At 40.7% G+C, this 20,424-nt stretch overlaps 1 protein-coding gene across 16 annotated transcripts in view; it reads right to left on the bottom strand.

Annotated features, from left to right (window-relative positions):
- ptprsa (protein tyrosine phosphatase receptor type Sa) overlaps nucleotides 1-20,424 on the bottom strand; it is a 230,880-nt gene that overhangs the window by 53,133 nt on the left and 157,323 nt on the right. For 8 of the 16 annotated variants that reach the window (XM_026143591.1, XM_026143599.1, XM_026143595.1 and 5 more), the window contains 8 exons: nucleotides 13,012-13,281; nucleotides 12,177-12,758; nucleotides 11,499-11,635; nucleotides 11,249-11,393; nucleotides 3,980-4,300; nucleotides 2,495-2,688; nucleotides 1,466-1,492; nucleotides 232-349 (listed from right to left, as the gene is read on the bottom strand). In XM_026143591.1, the coding sequence (XP_025999376.1) occupies nucleotides 232-349; nucleotides 1,466-1,492; nucleotides 2,495-2,688; nucleotides 3,980-4,300; nucleotides 11,249-11,393; nucleotides 11,499-11,635; nucleotides 12,177-12,758; nucleotides 13,012-13,281 (1,794 nt within the window). The remainder of the gene's footprint in view (nucleotides 1-231; nucleotides 350-1,465; nucleotides 1,493-2,494; nucleotides 2,689-3,979; nucleotides 4,301-11,248; nucleotides 11,394-11,498; nucleotides 11,636-12,176; nucleotides 12,759-13,011; nucleotides 13,282-20,424) is intronic. The other 8 variants (XM_026143603.1, XM_026143605.1, XM_026143604.1 and 5 more) reach the window with 2 other exon arrangements.

Genomic DNA, 20,424 nt, shown 5'->3' with positions numbered 1-20,424 from the left:
CAGTTAATCACACTATATTGTGTCTCTCTGCGAGGGTTCTTTGAGTATTGTTAAATAAATGCAAACAAGCAATCATAGCACAATCATAGCGGAGACAGCTGGATGGGAGTGAACAGGAGTCCCTGAGCGAAAAACCCTTCAGTCAGAGGCAGAAAAACAAGTTAGCTTTACTGCTGCACGAACAAAGGTTCTATGACAACAAACAAATCAATTATTTATCATTGTACTAACCTGCGCCTTTGGTCACCACCAGTTTGGGTTTGCTCCGAGCACCATCCCCCTTGGTGGTGTATGCTGCCACTGTGATGGAGTAAGTGGTTTCTGGCTTGAGTCCTCCAATGACCATTTCCTATGGGACACACGGAAGAAGCAGAGACAGGAAAATGTCAAAATACGTGTTGAATTTTTCATGATTTGACCCCACTTCGTGCAGCTCAAACTGCCTTATGCAGAATGTTAATCTAAGCCAAGTGTCTCCTGCTCCTCTTTATTAATTTTCACGAGGCATGCATTAAATGTAATGTTTCCCCCTGTGTAATGGAAGACATTTCCATTACATAAATTATTAGATCTGCCAAGGTGGAGGAGTGACATTATGCATGTAAATGGAAAGTAGTTCCACTTAGTCCTTTAGCAATATTCCAATCAACAACTTAACTTTGATAAATGCATGCTGAATACATCCTGGCCATTCCCTGGCAGTTTTTTACCTCAGCCATTAAGTTTCCTTGAGTCCTCTTCAAAGAGAGGCTTCCGATCAATTCTAATGAATCTTTCAAGAGAGAAGGTTTGAACGAATGCAGAATTAGGTTTTTAACAGGCACTAGTTTGGCAGAAGGATGGGAGAAATCAATAAAGGTAAATGAGCTATAAGTAGTGTGCTGCACTTGACATGGTACTCGTGTAATGTAGATGGACTCTGGTTCAAAGGTAGAGAACATTCTGTGCAAAGTAAAAAATATGAATGATCACAATGTGGGTCGTACAGAGATATTCTTTAAACTACCATCTCAATATACAAAACTCAAGGAAGCACAGTACTTCTAAAGCACCACATTAAAAAAGAATATATATCTATGGAGCACAGATCACACAAACACAAAACAGAAGGGGGAAAAATCATTCAAACACCACCAGAGCACAAGACACAACACACTGTCAGCACACAGTATGATACGAATAGCGTTAGCATTCCAGGCACAGTGGTCAGTGGGTATTGCATCAGCCATCAAGTGTACAAACTAAATGATGACAGACGTAAGCCCCCTTTTTCTTGGTTATGCACAGATATAGTGTTTAGACCGAGTCACCAGAGAGCTAAGCCCCTGAGCCAAACTGTTGCCCAGACTTAATGAACAAGGATCGGATGGGCTGTGTAACCTGTGAATCTAACCGGGCTGATGCAATACCCTCTGTTTACACTCTTTCAGGCACACAAAGCACCCAGGTGAAGCTTCGTACTCACATATTCAGCTGTATCGTCTGTTTCCCACTAACCCCCCCCCCCGCCAAAGAGCGCAGGAGAGAGAGCAATATTTTTTTCAAAGAAAGAGAAAAAAAAGAAAGGGAAGAAATAGGATTGTGAGAGACGGGGGCATAAGAGGTTTGGGAGCAGAGGATGGGTATCAGAAATAGGTCACTGGTTTTAGGAGGTCAAGAGAGAAAGAAACTGTTTGAAGTTTATGTTGTGAGGAGAGCTGTACAGGTCTGCTAGTTTAATTACGTTACTGTTCAGCTGACAAAAAGGCACAATAGTGTTATATATTGACAACTACAAGCAGCAATGGCATGAAAATGTAGCATTACATGGATTAATGATGATACAAACTAAGATAAATAGATATAAAAAAGAGGTTTTTGCCTGTGCGTGTGGTGCTTGGCCTGAATGCACTAAACTTTTTTTGTGTTTTGTTTTCCCAATTGTTCAAAATCTCCATTTGAAACGCCGGTACTACACACAGTCATCACTAGAACTGTGTTGACAGAAAAAAAAACCCCAACAAAGACAAACAAACCCCCAAAAAGCATCGTTTCCAGTTCTGCCAGTCAAAGTCTAAATTGTGGTGAAATAGTTCCGTGCCCATTTTCTCCAAGTCTTTGCACTGGATACAAGCACACATAAATATTTCATTGCATATGTTGCCATGAAGCAGGGGTCTTGACATTCCTAATAAAAGCCATTGAGGTAGAAGAAGGGGGACAAGATGAGTGAAGCTTTGATTATAGTTCTTATTGTGTGTCGACGGGCTGAGGGAGAAAGAAATGAAATGAAATCTACAAGGCAAGAGCCCTATCGCTCCCCATACTCCTGCTGCAACAGCGTGGATTAACTAGACAATTCGCGATTTGCATGAGAAGAAAAAAAAAGCCAATAGCTTACACATATGTTTTCAATTTTTAATGCGATTGGTGCACGATAAACGCATGCTGCGTGGCGGGATTTGCATTTTTCTGACAGCTAATTTGTAGAAGGAAAACTACGAGATGGTCATACCTGGGCATCAGCCAGCATGACATCCTTGATGAGAGGCAGGCCTCGAGACTCGCCATTTTCCACACGCACGTAATGAACCTGGTAGCCACGGATCTGTCCGTGCTGCTTGCCTGGCGTAAGAGAACGCCACATCACCTTAATTGCTGTGGAGTTGATAACCTCCACCTCCACCCGTCTTGGAGGAGCCCCAGGAACTACAAGAAATTAAAGAAATAATCAAATCCTCACATGAGACCATCACACACCTGTGAGTCTGATTCACCGCCCTGCATCGTAAAAGTGCCTCACATCATGTCGTGACATAAATAACTCCCTGAATCCAAATTCATGTACGCACAGAGAAAACTATTGACAGCTAGCAAGAATGATGGACAAAAACATTTAGAAACAACAAACACACTCCAGTGTCAGTCAAATTCAACACGCACACATGCACACGCATTCATCACTTCCCCATGTCTCTTCCACCTTTTCAGTACGTCTCTGTCTGTTGTAAACCTCGTCTGTCAGTCATAATGACAGACTTTTATGGCAGGCCTTGCGTTCGGGCCTTTCAGTTTGCCACGGACCGTCCCTTTGTGAGATGGATGTTCTGTTGATAAAATTCTTCCACTCAACCTGCTTCCATTTGCTCCTTTACAAAACACTTTGACTCCCTGTTTTTGCCTCTAAATCACAACCCCATCATCTTTCCCGTCATCATGGTAAAATTGTGTTCATTAACAAGGCGCATTCTACTGTTCAGCCCTGGATCTCATTTCCTTAAAGATACTTATTATCATAATGACAGGCTTTCGATAGATACTGTCACTGTGTTGTGACTCTTTATTTGTGGAAATGCTTGAATAGATAAGGCCTTGTACCCATATGCATAAATGCATATGGCCCTCAATTGAGCAATAGGACAGTAGTTGTTTATGTTGCAATAGCAAAAATGCTTGATTTCCCGCGTGTATATTTCATTTTGAGTCTTTCCATTTGCACAGTTTATAAAGCAGTATGCTGCTATAACATTATTGGTATGCATTTGATACCATGTGATCTTAGTTTCTTTTATGCATGCATGTGCAGCACATTTCCATCATATAGGACATATGCACAAAATGTTTAAACAGACTTATTAACACATTTACATGAATATACATATTAGGCCCCTAGCTTAATTCTGACAATTAAGGACACTGGAATGTACTTAATACGTATTTGGCTCACTACCGACTTTGTGGCTTTAAATATATCATGTCTCCCTGCTGGTAATGCAATTTCTGCATACGTGTCCACTTTGTGTTTTGGAGAAGCAAAGTGTGAAATGGAAACCGCGCACTGGCGTGTCTATTACACATTTTGCTGTAATACTGGGTTGCACATACACATACAACAGAAAAACAATGTTTACCGGTGGTATACTCACCACTAAACTAAAGTGTTATTGAGCCATAATAAAAAGTCAATACAAGAGCTTCTGCACAGGCTAGGTTCACCTACCATCTTCGTCGGTCCGACAGACGAAGGGCTCACTCTCGGGGCCAGGTCCAATCACAGTGGAGGCAGACACCGTGACACGGTACTGGGTCCACTTCTCTAATCGCTGAAGCAACACCTGCTCCTCAGTGGCAGGCACCATGGGCTCCTCCAGCGGTTCCTCGTTGTCACCGGCCCCTTCTGACTGGCCCACCACCTGGTAGCGCACCCTATACCCCACCAGGGCACCATTCTGACTCTCCAAAGGTGGGGGGCGCCAACTTACCAACAGGGTGGTAGAGCTGGTGCTGCTGCACTTAACTTCTTGAGGGGGAGCTGAGGGCTCTGGTGAAGTGGAGAGGACAGGAAGGAAGGAGGAGGGGTGGGTTGGGAGGAAGGAGGAGGACGAGGAGGTTGGGGAAGGAGGGAGGAGGGGTGAAAAACAAAAAAATAAAAAAGATGGGAGAGATAAAGAAAATGAAAAAAGAAAGGGAAATTCAAAACTTAAATAAAAAACAAGAAGAATCCAAAGAAAATTGTAAAACAAAGACAGATGCAAAACAAATTTCAAATAAAAAATAAAACTCAAGCAAATGTCAACTTAAGATGCAATAAATGGATAAATGGCACAAGCAAGTGTAATAATGAATCCAGATAGCTATTGTTTTGGGATATGAGCACTGGATATGCATATACTATGTTGTGTCAGTGTAGAGCTGGGATGTCAAACTCATTTTACACAGTGGGCCATATACAGCGCACTTTGATCTCACTCAGCTTTCTGTCAGCATAAAGAAGTTTAACTACACATTTAGAAAAAGAATAAGAAAGGTAATTTCAACAGTATTTCTTAGCTTTATACATAAAGACAGCAGCAATTCATAAAGAAACACTGCAGCAATAAGTGACATGTGTCAGCTTGATTTAAACTGTAAGAAATAAAAGTACACAAAAAGTTCAAAAACATTTTTTTTTAAACTGTAGAACCATTGTAAAAAAAAAAACCCCCAGAAATTTCTATAGTAGATCATAGAAAAATGAATTTTTGTGTCATTTAATCGTTACTTTGGTGAAGTGTGAATAACCAATGGAGAGGTCTAAGCTGTTAATTTGCAAATGTTATGCCCTCCTTCTTGTTCTGGTCCCCGGGCCTTATGTTGAACACCCCTGTTGTAGTGTTTTATTGCAAACGAGGCACTTTAGTCAGACAACTGAGGAGAGTACCGCGGATCGCCCCGCTTGTGGGGATGCACGGCGTCAACGCGTTAACGAGCTACCATGCTAACGCGTTGACGCCATGCAGCCCCACACACGGGGCGATCCACGGTAACTCGTTGACGGAGATTTGCTGCGTTAATGTAGTTATGGCGTTAATGAGATTAATGCCTACAGCACTAATACATATATTGCAATAGATATTCAAGATTTCGTATAAATAGATTTTGTATCTGTCCTTTATTTCTTTACAGTATTAAATCAGTCCAACATGGTGTCTATTATTTGTGTCTGAAGTGGTCTTTGAAAAGTTTCTAGACCAAACTCAGTGCCTTTCTTTCTGATCTGAGCCAAGTTCTCAGACAGCTTGAGCTTGTCCAGAAAATGTGCCGTGTAGGGGGCGATAACCCTTCTCATCCAGGCTTTGGTACTGTATGGAAGAATTGGATGAAAATGTTTCTATCCAATGGCCCTGTGCAAGTTTAATCTGAAAATATGCACGGTCCCTGCCGATGTGACAAACCCAGTTCATTATTACATCTTTTGTCTATTATGTAGGTAAACAAACCACAACAATCAAAATAAATAAAATAATAAAGCATTCCACATAAAGCAGAAAAGAAATAAAAACATTGGAAAAAACAAAGTCTGAAAAACTAAATTATGAACAAAAGGAGGGCACTGAAACAAATTTCTCTGTAACCCAGGTGACTCAAAAAGAAACTACAACAACAGTTAAAGTTCAAGATGACAACTCATGAGTAAACATGGAAAAGGAACTCTGCATGAACACAAAATAAGAACATTCAAATTCTGAAAAGCAAACAAACATAAAGAAAACACAAGCGCTGTCTGCATAATACGTACCTGACTCCCAAAAACACACAATTTTAAAGACTTTCTTACCACCAGCACCTGACTACAGAATGAGCCAACTTTGCTGTGCGACAACGCTTTCCTCGCCAGAAAGCATGCCGCAAATTCTGAGAGAAATCAGCGAGCCACCTTTTAATTTTGAGAGTTTGTTTTTAACCCCCTTTTTTGGGTTTACTCTGAGAGAAAGAGTTGGCTCTATGCTGTAGCCAGGGCTGTCTGATACTGTACTGTCGGTTGGGAAGGTCCACAAGACTGTGAGCGGTGGAAGCGTTGGTGGAAAAATACTCCCTCCCAAGATATTCCATTCTAGTACATTTGGCCAACTACACAAACATCCTTTTTTATTTGCAATTTGCAAAAATAAATCCCATTTCATAGCCCTGTGCCTATGTCTCTTTGTAAAGCTTAGTGCCATTACGAGAATGCCAGGGCACCATAATAGAAGAAGCAACATGGAAAGCTTGTGTTGTGGAATTCATAAAAGTTTAATGACAGTGTTCTGCCTGTAATGTCACTTTGGGTAGAACAGCTTTAAAAGGAAATAAAAAACAGGAGTTCTGAGAATAAGACAGGCCTCCTCCCAGCGAAGACTGAATGTTCTAGCGCACAACAAATAAAACAGGACCTCAGCCACAGTTTCCAAACCCTTCTGTGTCCAATGGGCTTATTTACTTAAGGTCTTACTGGATTTTGAGCTTTTCAGCTTCTTTCCTTTCGCTCATATTGTATTTGCAAACCTTCCACGTCAAGAACGATTGCTCAGTTCTCAATCTTTGTAGGCAGAAAATGGCTATGAAACTGACAGTGGCCAGGCTATCACAGTGCACAGGCATCCTCATGCCTGATAACAGTTTAAGAGTGGCTGGGGCACAGCTTTAATAAAGTGCATATCCCAGGAAGTCCAGTGGCAGGATTACGGATACTAGAACTATACGAGCACAAAAGAAGAAACTCAGCTAATGCTTCACTTGAGGTTCTTTTGAAGCTTCGCTGAAAGACTTGCCCAAAATGCTCTTTGACAAATAATTAGTCATGTCTGCTTTTATATCTTCTGACTCTTAAGTCTGTTGTGATGTGACCGGGTGCTTTGGATATAAAATCAATAATGTCAAGTGCAGGTAGCATACCTAATTATTATGACTACATTCAGATTAAAATTGCCTCGGGAGCCAAGCAACTTACATACATTAATGCTTGCAATTTTAGTTACACAAGCTATTACTGAGTGCCTGTTGTGAAATGAACCCTGCACATGACAGATTGCCCGTGCTTTTGCTATCAGATTTTAAGCACATGTCTATATCTGCACTGTATTTTCATCAGATGACAGGATGTTCGAATTTGTAGATCATTATGGAATTAATCTCTCCACTGATGCCAAATGGCCGTGGTGTGGCTTACACAAATATTCCAATATATCTAAAAACCCACTTCAATTACAGTAAGTGTGTTTGTGCGCATTGAGGGGGGGTCGGGGGTTGGCGGCTGACTGCTTGTTTGGTTAAATACAGAGGATTTAGAATCTGCCACTTTAATTTGAGAGATAGCCCTTGAGTGGCTACTGGCAGGTTCTAGGTATAATCTAAATGTGTAACAAAGCCTGACAATCCAGGGCCTTGGCTCATAGCTCATCGCAAAGCATGAAATTAATTCTGACGCTATGAAATGGGATTCTTATCTGCGACTCTGGGGCCCTGCAGTCCCTTAACACCCACTCCCAGGGTCTGTCTCAGGTCCTGTTACCCTGCCTTGTGCGTGGATAACAGCTAGAGGAATGCTGGGAGCACCTCCTGGCTCTCAGGTTGTGGACCCACTCCGGCCACGTCTGACAGGTTTCACAAAAGTTATCGCATCCTGGTTTGACTATGGCAGCATACCCCATGAGGCCTTGCTTCTGAATGGGGGCCACTGTTGCCAATAACATTTGCTGTATTTAATCCGGCCTATTAAAACACTGGCCGAGAGCACCAAATGAAATGATTTTGGTGCTCTTTAGTTTGATAAGTTACTTGGCATCAATCGCAGTAGCGCAATTAAAGGTCGTGAGAGAATTCCAAGAAAATTGTTATTCTCTGAAGTGACTTTTTCTGAGTTCTTGACAGAATGGTCCCCATGACAATAGCCTCGGGTAATGCTACTTGGACTGAGCACAAACTTCAACAATATGTGAACATTTTTACCACAGATACTAGACAACAAAGCAAACTGGAAAATCATGTTGTCTGTCTTTCTTTTCACTTTGTGGCAAAGTGTTTCAGTCTGCCAGACATCGCGGTGGATTCAAACCCAGTTGAAGTGGGTCTCGTGGGGGGGATTGTATGCTGTTGCTCTGCAATGTGTTTGGACAGAACAGGCAAAAGCGATATTAATTCATTTTATTATTTACTCTAGTTTTTGACCTAATGACGCTGATTCCTCCTGAGCAAGTTATTCATCTTTAAAATTAACTGCAGTAAGTTCAGTCAAGCAACCACTTAATCTTCATTATACTGTAAAGTAGGAGTATTATATGCGCATGTGTAGCAGTTTTTAGTGTCTGTGTACTCAGTAGATAAAACTAGCTATTAAACCGCTGGTAGATCTGCTTCTTTGCATCTATATGTCAATAATGACCTTAACACATTCAGCTTTTTCAGATGTACAGAGTGACAATTTTAGCTCAATTATGAAGCCACTTAATAAAACTTATACCGTATATGTCTACAGATTTAGAGACATCCTGTGCTGTATAAGCATCCGAACTGCAGCTATTAAATATTTTTAAGCATAAAAAGGCTTAAGGTAGCTTTCCAATTGCTGTTGATATGTTTAATGAAAAAAACTCAAAAAACTATAAACTGGATGGTCTTTGATTAATGTTATGGCAGACTGAATCTCTAAACCACACAACCACTTACCTCAGAGCATCGAAAAAGCTTACATTATTTAATGTGTAGTGTTGGGAAATATTTTGCATTGTCTGACTTATTCTTTGGTTTTTCTGGTGCCTGCGGTGATAAACCTTAAAATTAAAACTAGAATAATATTTAATATCAACTCTATTATGGAAAGCAGAACTTATATCTGACACAATATTTACAGAAAACGGAGTTTGATAAAAATATCTAGGAGAGTAGTATTAAATTTTAAGATGGGCAGCTAGATATCGTTATCATCCAATGAAAATGCATAGATGAAGCAACTCAGAGGAAGAATTAAGCCTGTTATGCCCCATATTTACTTAAAAGGCAAATATGCCGTGTGTTGCTTCGTCTCTTGTGTTGTACTTGCTTTGTCAGCGGTGGACTACGGTTCATACGAGAACCACCACCCCACCCACCCCTCAAAACAAAGCCAAAAAGAGTAGCAAGCTACTGTTTGGAATGATGCCAAACCAATACTCTTTCAGAGAACCCAGAAATAAATACAAATTGATAAATAAATAAAACATCTAACAGAAAACCTTTTCCAAAAGAGTCAACATAAAAGGGAGAGGACACAAAGTGAGCAAAGTGATGTCAAGCCATTCAAAGGAGGAGGACCTTTTGTTCCAATGCACAGGGGAACAAGTGGCAAAAAAGGGGAAACAGAGCTGAAATAGGGATGTGATAGGAAGATAGAGGCGTATCCAATCCAATCAGCTTGTGGTTTACCGGGCAAGGAAATCACAAAGACACAATGATAGGTGAAAATGTGCACAGACACTCAAAAGACACCAAGACAAAAGAGGGATGAACACAGAGTATTATCATGCCAAGACTGCTTAAAGATCAGCGGTGCAGTGTTAGGTTTAAAACAGCACCCCAAGTGGGCAGGAGTGAGTATGGCATGCAGGTGGCGCCCTCCTCAGTGACTATGCACTGCTTGTGTAGCTCTGCTGCCTAGCAGTAACAAAAAGAACTGTGACGTGGTTGTTTCAAAGCTGCCCCCCCACACACATCCAGATGTGGGGATACAGCCAACAAGTTGCACTGGTAGAAACAGAAAATGTGTTAAAAGAAGTCTCTCTCCCGCCATGGCTCTCCTTTGTCGGTGTACAATTTCTCTAAATCTACACAATGCAGTTTATTGAGAATAACAATAGCCACTCCAACAAAGCATGCTTTTTTGACTTCTCTATTATTACAAAGACTGGCTCAGATCCACCAGTAATCCCTTAAATCCAGCTCTATTTTCAAGGTTCTTCACCATTAATGCATTACATCTTAATACACATCACTCTTGTGCTTTTTATTTATAATAAACCCAAAAGACAATGAATTTAATACATTGTTTTTCTTGTACCTACTACTGCATTTGACTGGATAAGCTGTGGGTATTTTCTTTCCCCACAGACTCCACCACTGTGCACTATGATATCACTGCTGTTATTTTTAGCTGGATGGTTTGAATAATTCAGTTGTGTTTCTACCATCAGTAAAATGAAATAATCAGTGCAGAACAGACTGCTATAAATTTAGAGGGTGGGCATTTTAGTAATTTAGGCGACTACTACTTTCTTTTTTTTGGTCTTTCGTGACTAAATTCACATTGCTACTACACATACAGCTCATATAAGAGCCTTGGCGGTTTCAGAGGAGAACTGACATTTTTTGTGTCTCTGTCACGTGGGAAGTGCACTTGCTGTTGACAAAGGAGAAGCAAATATGAACAAAATTGAGAAGGGAAAGAAAGAAAACTGCCAAAATTGTCAGTCCACAAAGACTCAATATGTTTGACAGAGTACACTCACATTTTGGCACCACAGCTAATTTAGAAGATAAAATAATTCTCAAATCAAAAATAAAAATGCAAAACACTCAGTTTGAAAAGTCTTTACCCCTTTGTAGCTTCTTTTTAACCACCTTGCCACCAAGGTAGAACATACCGCCGTTGTTTTGGTTCATTAAGGTTAACAACACGAAGGTCAAATACAGAAATATCAATCCACAACAAACGGCAAGAATTCAACAACACAACAGTTAAATCAGTTTGCTATGTGGTCTTAATCAGCTTTAAACTGTGATTAGGAAGTCATTATTAAGGAATAAGTGATGATACCGCTGACATCAGAGAAAAGGGGAAAAAACACAAAACTCCATTAGAAATTCAGTTTAGTATTCAGTGTAGCAATGGTCCACAAAGGCGTACAGTCATGATGTTTTTTAACTGTGGCATAGATAGGAAAACCTCTTTGTTAGCGAAAAGAAAGTTAGACGGGAGACTGAATAAAGGGCTACATACTCGCTTGCAAGGTCTTCTGCGTAATGTCATTTGTGAAGGCTCCGATGCCTTTGTTAGAGATGGCTGCCAGGGAGAAGCGATACTCTGTGTTGGGACGGAGACCTTCCACAACATATGATGTTGTGGGTCCAAATGTTTTCTTCATCTGTTGATTAAAAATATGCCTTTTGACAAGTCTGAATTTAAATGACGTGCAACGTCCGATAAGCGTTTCTTGAATGTAAAAACCAGCAAACACTAAGATTCTTACCTGGCCTCCAAAAGTGCTTTCCATATAACGAAGTTCATAACTTATAATTCCCTCTTTCTCATAGGCGGGTTCCCAGGTTAGTTGAATGCTGGTATCGGACACAGCACCAACCTGGAATTTAGATGGTTGACCTGGAACTGAAGAACACAGCAGAGGACTTTGTAGTGGGATAGGTTACTAGAAATTAGTTACAAGTTTCCTCCAAATACCAATGCAATAATATATTTAGGCTAATGAGAATTTACTTATTTTGCGGTGTCTAAAAGTGGATGTGCCCTGACGCTCATCCTTCTTTCTCAAATTGGGTTTTTTTTTTATTCAGACTATAATGATCAAACATATTGTAACATCATTTGGAGATGTGAAGTTTGCACAGCAGGAAAGAAAACAATGTCTCTTAGGCACCGAGCACAGTCTGCTCAAAGTTTCAGAAAATATAGGATGCAACAGATTCATAAAAAACAACTGTTTATTTTCCATTTTCGCAGCATTCGTCTAAAGCCTTCTGCTTTAGGGGCCATATCGTTTGAAGAATTTCTGTATGACTTACTTTAAAGTTACCTAACAATGTGCTTTCAACATTTTCTGAACACTGAACAGATGCTCATCATACATAGTTTCAACACCAGCAGCCGAGCTGACCCAGTTAGGAAAATTCAGTCGGTATAGAGTCCTTACCTCCTTGCAGTACTTTGACATGGATGGGTTCTGAAAAAGGTCCATCCCCTACAGAGGTGAATGCTAAAACTTTGATTGTGTAGGTCTCTTGAGGAACTAGGCTCTGGATAGTGGTGATGAGGCTGTCCTGGACATTATGGATCTGCCAGAGGCTCATGGGCTGGGAGTTATCCATGGTGTAATAAACACGGTACCCCTTAATCTGCCCATTGGGCTCCTCTGGCTCTTCCCACTGAACCATCATGGTATTTTGGGGAAGAATCTGGGCCTTAATGTTTCTTGGTGGACTGGCCGGGGCTTGTTCACCAGTCCGAGTTTCTACCGGCTCACTAGGAGGACCCTGGCCAATTGTGTTGACAGCTGAGACACGGATTTCATACTCTGTGTTGGGATAAAGGCCGCCAATGCTGTAACGTGTAGTGGTGATGTCGTCCATAGTTTCATATTTGCTGTCTGGAGACTTGGCCCTATATTGGATGATATAGTATGTCACTGGATCTGGGTTTCCTGAGTCCCAGGTGATGGTCACACTGGTGGCAGTGGTCTCCGTAACTACGGGGGTACCTGGGGGCTTTGGGAGAGCTGTTATGGTAAAAAAAAAAAAAACAGAAATTAAAGCAGTTAAAAAAAAACAAAAAAACTTAACTTTGAATAAAAAACACACTTGAGGCTTGGGCATTTTTTCCAGAGACAGGAATATTTTGGCAATTCAGCAATTTTCTGTATGTTTAAAACTTAACTGAACATAATGTCGATAGGTAGTCTATGTTAACTAAACTTATGAAGTCTATCTAGGTCATTGGCACCGGTCTTCACAAGCACAGTTTTCTCTTACATTTGACAGTGATCTGTGCCATAGATTCAATAATCCCAAGGCTGCTCATGGCGACACAGGTGTAGTTGGCTGACTCACGAACGTTGCTCAGTTCAAGAACGTTTCTACCCACTGGCATCTCATCCTCTGGCGTCAAATCCTCAGCGTTCAGCATCCATTTGACATAAGGCATGGGCGACCCCACTGCCACGCACGTTATGTTGACGCTACCACCGGGCATGATTTCCTGACTTGCTGGTGGAATGGAGAAGCGAGGAGGCACCCGCCGGACTGGGAGAAGGCATGAGGAAGGGGGAGAGGATGACAACAGAGGGCAAGGGCGTCAAAAAAGAGAGAGAGAGAAAGAGAGAGAGAGAGAGGTAACAAGAGAGGCCGATGAAAATGGACCTTTCTCCAGAAAATACTTAACACAAAAGGTTCAACATGGTAAATGTGAACTGAAACACAAAATAAAACTAGACTTTTTAAAGCATAAACAAAAAAAATACAAATAATGAGAAGGAACTAAACTAACAGAACTGCTTCAACAACAATATAGATTAACAATTAAGCAACGATTCATAGCAACAAGGTTCCATTGACCAATATTTGACCCATCACAGCACAATTAAAGACACAAAAATCTATTACGAGTTTCTCATCTTTGGGACTGAACTTCTGACAAATATACAACTACAGCGTAAACTATCCCCGAAGTATGAGAGTGTGTAGTAAAGGCCATGTGATAATGTTATCACATAAGACCAACATGGCAACCTGGAACTTCCTGTCCTATCAGGCACTCATGCCAAACAAGAAGTTAGCCATTACAGGCCTCTCCCACAGCACAGGAAGTGTAGGGTTACTGACTATTGACCATCTCCATGAGGTCACTAAACACATTCTAGCATATGTTTGCCACTTGACACCTGCCTCTACTTCCTGGTTAGCTTAAAGATGAGAAACTTTAATCAGATTTTTGTGGTTTAGGGTAGATCCACTGGACAAAGCCTTATTAAGATCTGACACGGTTCCATTGATAGATGCAGCTATCAGTTTCACAGACAGCATGCATAAATAGATCGAGGTAAATTAAGGAGTAAATGATAACAAAATCAGATATAAAAATTGAGATAAAATGCATAGAGGAATATAACTGAAGGGTCGCTAGCATGCCCAGACAAAAGACGATTGGAGAGGAAAGTAGAAGTACAAGATAGAGGATTTGACATCCGAGGGAAGTATAGAAAGAAAGGCAACAGAGTAGCAAAGAGTGACAGAGGAAGAAAAATAGAGGGAAGGTTGGAGGAGGGTAAAAGGGGGGGGAAGGGAATAACCCGCTTCAGTGCTGTGTAAACTTTGTTTCTCTTTAGCTAATGTGACAAAATGTGATGGTGGCACATTGTCACATCGCAGTCCCAGTTAACACAAAATAAGTATTGAGGAACAAGTTGTGTGCCTAGAAATACACAGAAAAAGAATTATAGTAATTGTAGCCAGAGAGTCGACTATCACAGAGTGTTGAAGAAAGGAAACAGAACTGGATCAACAGGGAGCAGAAATCCAGGGGATAAGACAGAGAAGAGGTAAAAGGAGAAACAGAGGTAACTGAATTAGGACAGAATGAAAGCTAAGAGAGAAAAACAGGGAGAACCTCAAAACTCATGGATAGGACTGGAGATCTGAGTGGAAGGAGGTTGATAATGAGCCTAAAGTGCACGGAAAGGTGTAAACGGTACTGTGTACTTACATGTGTATATATAGATATAGTATGTGTGCAGTTTTTTTGTTTGTTTTTTGCATTGGTATAGGAATGATTGTGCAGAGTATGCAAAAGTTGGAGAGTGAAAGAGCATGATTTAGCAAAAGACACCATGTTTATGAGAGGCATCTCAGCAAACACTTGATAGGAGATCGTAACATGCAAGAGGATGGCTAGCTTAATGCTAACACAAATTAGCACACAGTTGTTGTAAACTGATAAAATGTTGGGTTTTCCTTTCCTATCTTAATCTAGGGTGGGTGACAATAGCTGGAGCACTGCTCTAATTATAGCATGCACAATTTCTTTGTATTTATCTGAACAAAAACTTTGGTTTAATTTAAACAAAAAAAGGCACAGACTGTTACAGGGTTCTATAATTTCTATGTATGAACTTTAACAAAATCTACATCTAAGTCAAGATGTCTGTTGGGATGGAGAGGTTAAAGAGACAGAAGGAAAGTAAAAAAAAAAGGCATAGAAGGAAAAAAATTATGAACTAAATGGAAGAGATGACTTCAGAGATAGACAAGACGGAAAAGACAGGGACGAGAGACAAACACAAGGCAGAACCAAACAGACCCAAGCAGCAAGACAGTAGACAAGACAGACAGAGGAAGACGGGCAGACATACAGTGACGCAGAGTATGGGCACGCAGACAAATTATACAATACGCAAAGGGGAAGAGGAGGGGTTTGGGGTTCTTGGAGAAAGGGGGAAGGAGGAGGAGGATATAAGTGGGGATAGAATAAGTAAACTGTGATTCTGGAAAAAGAAAAAAAAAGAAAAAAAATGACTGAAAGTGGGTTTAGAAGTCTCACACACTGGGGCTTAAAATCAAGACTCAACTTCATGTCCCCCTCTCCCCACCTTAAACTTTGCACAAGAATGCAAATGTGACTTCGGAAGTCTTGGGATGGGTAGGTGTGATGTGTGTGGAGGTGGTACGCAGAGACTGAAGGGGAGATTTGGGAGGGGGGAGACTGAGAGTGGCGTCAAGGATAGGTAGCATTCCAAAAGCACACCGTGTCGATCCAAATGGGATTCATATGATCGTTGCATGAGACAGTTGAACTTTTCCAACAAAGTAAGGCACAAATATCACCTACACACACTATGGGGATTTTTACCTGGGAGCTTACATGATCTCTAACATGTAGCAGTCTTAGAAACCAATGCATCTTGCTCTCATGTAACAAACACTTTGGACAGTCCTTCCAGTTGCAGACTATGAACCTTCTGCATCCCGTGTTGTGTTTTCTGTCATCTGAGATATTCTGTGTACATCCTAACAATAGTTTATTGTGACCGGCCACAACTCTACAACCAAGACAAGGCCTAACCTTGAGGGCAAAAATGTAATTACTGATTTTTGAGAAAAAGGAAAAAGAAAAAAAAAAGCTCTCTTGTGGAGCACAAAATTATCAACGGTAAAAATAGACCACAAAGGTCTGTTCTTAAAAATATCAAATCTCTGAATTTTTACAATTGAACAAAATTTATTTAATTAGAAGCAACTGTGGCTCTATAAAAGCCTGTTCTACCCTGATCCAGTTGAGATACACTTTGTTTTTTAAATGACAGACTCAAAAAAGTCAGTGGGGTAGATTATTCGAAAAACATGTTGAATTGGATAAAAGGAAAAAATATATATCTGCGTTTATTTTTCAAAAATGTCCTAACTGAACAACAAAGGTGAAAGGGCAGCCCATTCCTCACACGGACATGCATGGGTGTGGCTACGGCATGAGTGACATGTACAGGTGCGCCCCCATCCATTTGGGCAGACACCAGATAACCAATACAATCGAAAAAAATGTCACCCAAGCCCGTCCAAGCATGCCATCCATTCCCAAATATAGCATTGTTCCAGACACACACACACACGAAATCAAATTAAAGTAAACAAATGAAACTGAACAAATCCACAAAAAGAACTACGTCCGAACAGCATAGACAGTACCAGAGTGCAGCTGTGTTCAACAAATAGGTATGCATCAATACTATTAGATGTTTTTTTGTTTGTTTTGCTTGGTTTTTTATCTTGAATTTTGGTCTCCAATCCAAAATAATGGTGAAAACTCAATAGGGGAAACAAGGTTATCTGGGGGAAACTTCCAATCAAAGAGTGTCTGAGGGAGCGCTTCTCTCCCTGGGGCTCAGGTCAGCCAATGGACCGGGAGCTGTAGTGGCTGAGTGAATGAGGTTTCCCCACATAAACATGTCTTTGTTTACCTTTGAGTACCTATAGTGTCAGGCATCTAACACCAGTCACCTGCCAAATGTTGGTAACTTTTGGCTGTGGCTGGTGTGTGACGTAATGTTCAATTCACGGAGCCAATAAGCAAAAACATCCTTGCTTAAAGGCTTCCTGGTACTGGGCAATCTACTGATAAATGATATGCAGGTGAGTCTACCTGTCAACAGCGTCACCGTGTGTAAGACAGGTAAGTGAATTTGGTCTTTAGGTACTACAGGAGATCAAGAGCTGAAGATCCCTTCAGTTCTAACTCCAGATTGGCAGAAAAATGTTTAAATCTTAAGGAAAACACAACATTAATTCTACATCTAAATGTCAATGTCACATGCATATGGGTCACTGATATTACTGACCGGACACAGGCCTGGTGCGATACGACTTAATGTTCTGAGTAATGCTATGATAAGCTTAGATAAGATGTCTGCATGTGTGTGAAACCTTCTCCTACACTACCTCACAAATGTATTGAAACATAGGAAAAAAAGCAGAAAGAATCCCAATTGCATGGACAGGCTCCTCATTCACAGAGACCAGGAGCCCAGCCGGCCCATTTGGAATTAAGAGAAAACAAACCAAACGTAGTGTACTAACAACATGTAATCTTGTTTCAAGCCCCAATGTGGAGAGAAAGACAAGAAGCCTTACACTGGACGAGGTGAAAAGCAGTCGAGAGAGAATGCCAGAGTACTGCACTAACTCTAATAGTGGGCAGTGTTGTGGAGGGATTTGTGCCAAAAAACAGAGGTCAGAAGGTGGACATTATCGGCCATTTTGGTGAGGCAGGTTTTGCTGCCCCAAAATGAGGGGGGAAGCCAAAATAATGTGCAGCCTTTAGTGTCACCTTGAAGCTGAGATTACACCCTCTTGCTGCCTGAGGACACAGGTGCAGTATAGAGATCCTTTAGTCACACTTGCCTGGGAAAGGCCTTGGGCATTTACATATAAGCCACAGGGGTCGGTCTGTATTAACATACCTTGGCTGCGCCAGTGCTAAACACTCACTATGGGTGGCTCATCAGAATGGAAATTATTACCTAAAGGAACCTGACAAGAATCGTGGCAGGGGTATCTAATAATAGCAAGCAGTAGATTGAGGGGATTTCAAAGCAAATCACTCTTTTTCTATTGTCCTACAAGTAGATGACAAGCAGCCAAATGATACTGCAAGTATGTCCCCTCACTGTAAAGATACCTACAATGATTGTTATTACTCTGATTTTGAAAGAAAGTATGTTTGTGTATATAGCATAAGGAGGTTATACAACATTTGCTTTGTCTGAAAAATGAAGATTTCTGAAAACAACATGTTTTTTTTTTAAAGTGGGTATTATCTCGGGGGACTCCTTGAGACAAACATCTAATAGAGATGGCAGGATTTTTGCTTTGGCCAGTGAGAACGTAAGGTGTAATCTAGCTTTCTTTCCCAACAGTACACACAAATGCATAGCAGGACATGCAAGCACATTCAAAACCAAGCAGATACCACCGTAGGAGGGTAAACATGCACATGCGTACAGAACAGCGCAGTCTTTCTGCATCACTGTTATTTTTAGCACTTCAAGTAAGAGCTACAGACTTAATATAGACACAGCCAGGTTTATTCTGTTTCTTTTGCGTGGTTTTAGCATACTTTGTGAACACTTTCATAGACCATACTGCTACAGTCTCTTTGACAGCCAACTGGTAAATAGAGGTAATGGAAGGGAAAACCTCCACTTTGTCCATAATAACTAGTAGATCTGAGATAATTGCCTATATTAGTCCTATGACTTTACTTAAGGACAAAGGATGGGTTTGTGCATTTCAGAGGAATGGAATAGGTGTTGTAGCTTGGGATTGAAACCTACGTCCACTAAATTCTAAATCTTTGAGGGGTTATTTTTGATATTTGGGCTTACTGTAGTTCATACTTCCATAAAATCTTGAGGAACAAAAGAGGCTAATTAAAATAATCTGGCTATTTGGTAGATAGACAGATAAAACACAACGTTTCTGGATAATTTGGTATATGGTGTTGCCTGAGAAAATCATATATACACTCGGGACTGACTGATACCAAAGCATGTAATCTGGTAATGAGTTTGCTGTTGCGGTAGTAGTCATTTCTATGACTTTCAGATATGTTGGTTTAGTCCCTGGTGACTGATACACATGAAAACCACAAAAAGAGACTGGTACTAAGAATGTGCATCATCTCTTCTAGTTGAAAGAATGGTATTCCTGATCTGACTCTCTTAACTCCATGTAACACCTCTAACATAAAGCCATTGCTCCATTAAAAAACCCAGTAGATCTATCTCAAATATTCTCGAGACTAGCGGAGCTATGAAATGCACATGTATATACGAGTTCCCAAAATTGCGTGACACGGAGTTCAGTAAAGATCTGATTATTGCACAAAGCCAATCAAATCTACAGTTAAGCAGAAAACAACGTTTGCATTGATCTCCAATTCATTTAGCACTTTCTTCTTTTTGTGCCAGGACAATAACACGAATGAAAGATACAAATACGGCGCATTTTCTTGCGCCTTTTAGAAGCTTCATCAACCTGGATATCAATATTCCATGAGGAAAAGAGAGGGAGTGTGTGTGTGCGTGTGTGTACAAAGGAAGGAGGGCTTTTGAATAATAGATTATAATTTGATGGAGTGTCATGACTGCGAGGGAACACAAACAGCAGTCATTCAACAAAACCAATCACATTCTAGCTGCCGCCATTTGAAAATAAAAGTATCTCTGAGCACCCGCTAAGCAACAGCAAATTTGATGTCAAACTCATTATATTGTTATTGATCCACACGACACTGTAAATGGCATCCCTTAATGGCTGTCTAAAATCACCATGGAAGCCAATCAGGCCCAATCAGGTCTAATTTTTCCAGTAATGGATCGCTATAAACAAGATGACAGGAACACTGGCTGTATACACACTTATTATTTCATTCGACATTTGCATTTGCACTCCGAGACCCAAGAAGCAGAGCAGCGTCATTTTTGAAAAAAAAAATCTCACCGACAAATAAACCACAAAAAGAGACTGATGTTTTAACAGAAAAAAGGGTCACCAATAGATAAGGAACTAAAGGAAAACGCACAACACAACACTATAATCACAACACAAAAATAAAGAAATAAAGGGAAAAACAAAAAAAAAGTAAGCCAAAAAGGGGTGTGTTAGGGAAAATACAACCAAAACCAAAGAAAGAGAACTGAAGAAAAAAAAGGAATGCAGAAACAATAAGAGCACTGTGGCCAAACGGCTTTTGAAGAGGCATGCAAGCGCAGTTACATTCTCCCATCATGCAACAGGTCCTGTTATTTCCACACGCTGCATTTCCACTCAGCACATGCAAGAAAGCCTTTAGATGCAGAAGCAATACCAAAGGATGCAAAACGAGAAAAGGCCCCA

The sequence above is a fragment of the Astatotilapia calliptera genome, chromosome 15, assembly GCF_900246225.1.
Source record: "Astatotilapia calliptera chromosome 15, fAstCal1.2, whole genome shotgun sequence".
NCBI classification, from domain to species: domain Eukaryota; kingdom Metazoa; phylum Chordata; class Actinopteri; order Cichliformes; family Cichlidae; genus Astatotilapia; species Astatotilapia calliptera.
This window is presented reverse-complemented; position numbering and strand designations above follow the sequence as displayed.